This window comes from Paramacrobiotus metropolitanus, unplaced genomic scaffold, assembly GCF_019649055.1.
Source record: "Paramacrobiotus metropolitanus isolate TYO unplaced genomic scaffold, Prichtersi_v1.0 Parri_scaffold0000003, whole genome shotgun sequence".
Taxonomy (NCBI): Eukaryota; Metazoa; Tardigrada; class Eutardigrada; order Parachela; family Macrobiotidae; genus Paramacrobiotus; species Paramacrobiotus metropolitanus.
The window spans coordinates 1643333-1644975 of record NW_026570223.1 but is presented as its reverse complement, the minus strand read 5'-3'; the positions used below and the strand labels follow the sequence as shown (position 1 = coordinate 1644975).

The window sequence follows — 1643 nt, the reverse complement described above, 5'->3', positions numbered from 1 at the left end:
CAATATTGTTTCCTTTATTACAGCCATTTCCGATGCGCAAATCGCACAAAATTAATGCAGTTTAAGTGACGTATAAAATTACAACAATTACAATAATATCGAACATATTTTGTACATATCACACTTTCGGAAAGATATGTACAACCGCAGGGGTGTTTATTGACATTCGTGAACGGTGTCACATTAAGGTCACTTTAAAAGTAAATTGTCCTTTGACGTGAACTGGTGCCGACAAGCCTTATTCCGTTTCGCTGCGTCGACGGTTCTGTTGCTGGTTTTGGAAGTCCTGGAGTCCTTCCGGTTGGCGGCCCAGAGCGCGTTCCATGGAGTTGTTCTTGTCGGGATAGTATTCGGACTGAGCTTGCTCGGCATCGCACGTCTCCGCATTAATGTTCGCTACGTCGTTAATAGCGCGGCCAAGATCCATGTCGTACTATAATTATTAATAGAATTATGTTTTCTCATGCGCGTTTGATGCATTGATCGGATTATTCTGAATTCCACAAGACTACCACACATGTAAGATCCTGATGTAGATACATGCACTGTGAACACAAAAACTGAAAAAGAGAAATGAAATACAAAAAATTCCCACACATTAGGTAAAAAAAGGAAATAGGGAACGACCTTTGAATGCACCATATAATATGGAATCATTCAAACTCTGAGATTATTATTAACATGTTTACTGCGTTATACTTTGCATTGTACTGCCAGCGAAATTTACCGGTGCAACCGCGATTTGATTAAATGGAAAGGATTTGAAAAATTAACCAAGTTTATGGCGAATACATTTAATTATAGAGTAGTTAATAGCTAGAGCAATATTAAACTGCCACTACGTACCGCACCGCCACGGAAAGCCGCTGGTTCACCACCGTCACGCGATTGCCGGTCCATGGTAAAGAAAGGTTACGACGGAGTATCAACTGTTGTATCTCAGACAGAAAAACCAGATCAAAGCGATCAGACTTAATTTAAGTATTCAATTTGCAGTTTTCAAATTAACGACGTTCCGTACATCACCCGGTGTTTTTATAGCCGCTGGACGATTTGTTTAGATGCCAAAAGTTACCCATTGACTTTGCATATACTCGTATATATATTTTGCTTCTGCGTATTGCTTATATATACTTTGCTTCTGCGTATTGTGGAAAGATCATCAGATTCTATGAATATTCGCACTAGTCTGATGGGTCATCTTGTCAACGGTGTCCCATATGATTTTCTAAATTTAGTTTGTTATAACCATTGCGTAAACACAGCCGGCTTTCTCAGTTACAAATGAGGCGTTCGATCGGCATGGCATGGTTCGTTAATATGGCATCTTCCGATGCCAAAATATGCATCTGACGGATGTTGTTGAGGGTTGATCATTAGTGAGAAGCGCAGACGACTGAAAACGAAAACAATCTCACATGTAAGCGCGTGTCAGAAGAAAGATAAAAAAGATACAAAATGTCTTGCACTGTTCTGTTCGATTTTGGATCAAATTATTTTTGTACTGTACTGGCCAAACGGCAAAAGAAGTCGATTGTGTTCGGCGGTTATTTGCGTTTACGTATTGCACAATTACGCACAATTTTTTAATGTACGTACTCGTATCTGACATTGCTACTACTTAAACATAAAAAAGAAATATC

At 39.3% G+C, this 1643-nt stretch overlaps 1 protein-coding gene across 1 annotated transcript; it reads right to left on the bottom strand.

The window, feature by feature from the left end:
- Positions 1-1089, bottom strand: LOC129596700 (uncharacterized). Its single transcript, XM_055494049.1, has 2 exons — positions 847-1089; positions 1-433 (listed from the first exon to the last, which is right to left on the bottom strand). The coding sequence occupies exons 1-2, from the start codon at positions 898-900 to the stop codon at positions 239-241; spliced, it is 249 nt and encodes an 82-aa protein (XP_055350024.1). The 5' UTR covers positions 901-1089; the 3' UTR covers positions 1-238.
- Between the last annotated feature and the right edge of the window lie 554 nt (positions 1090-1643).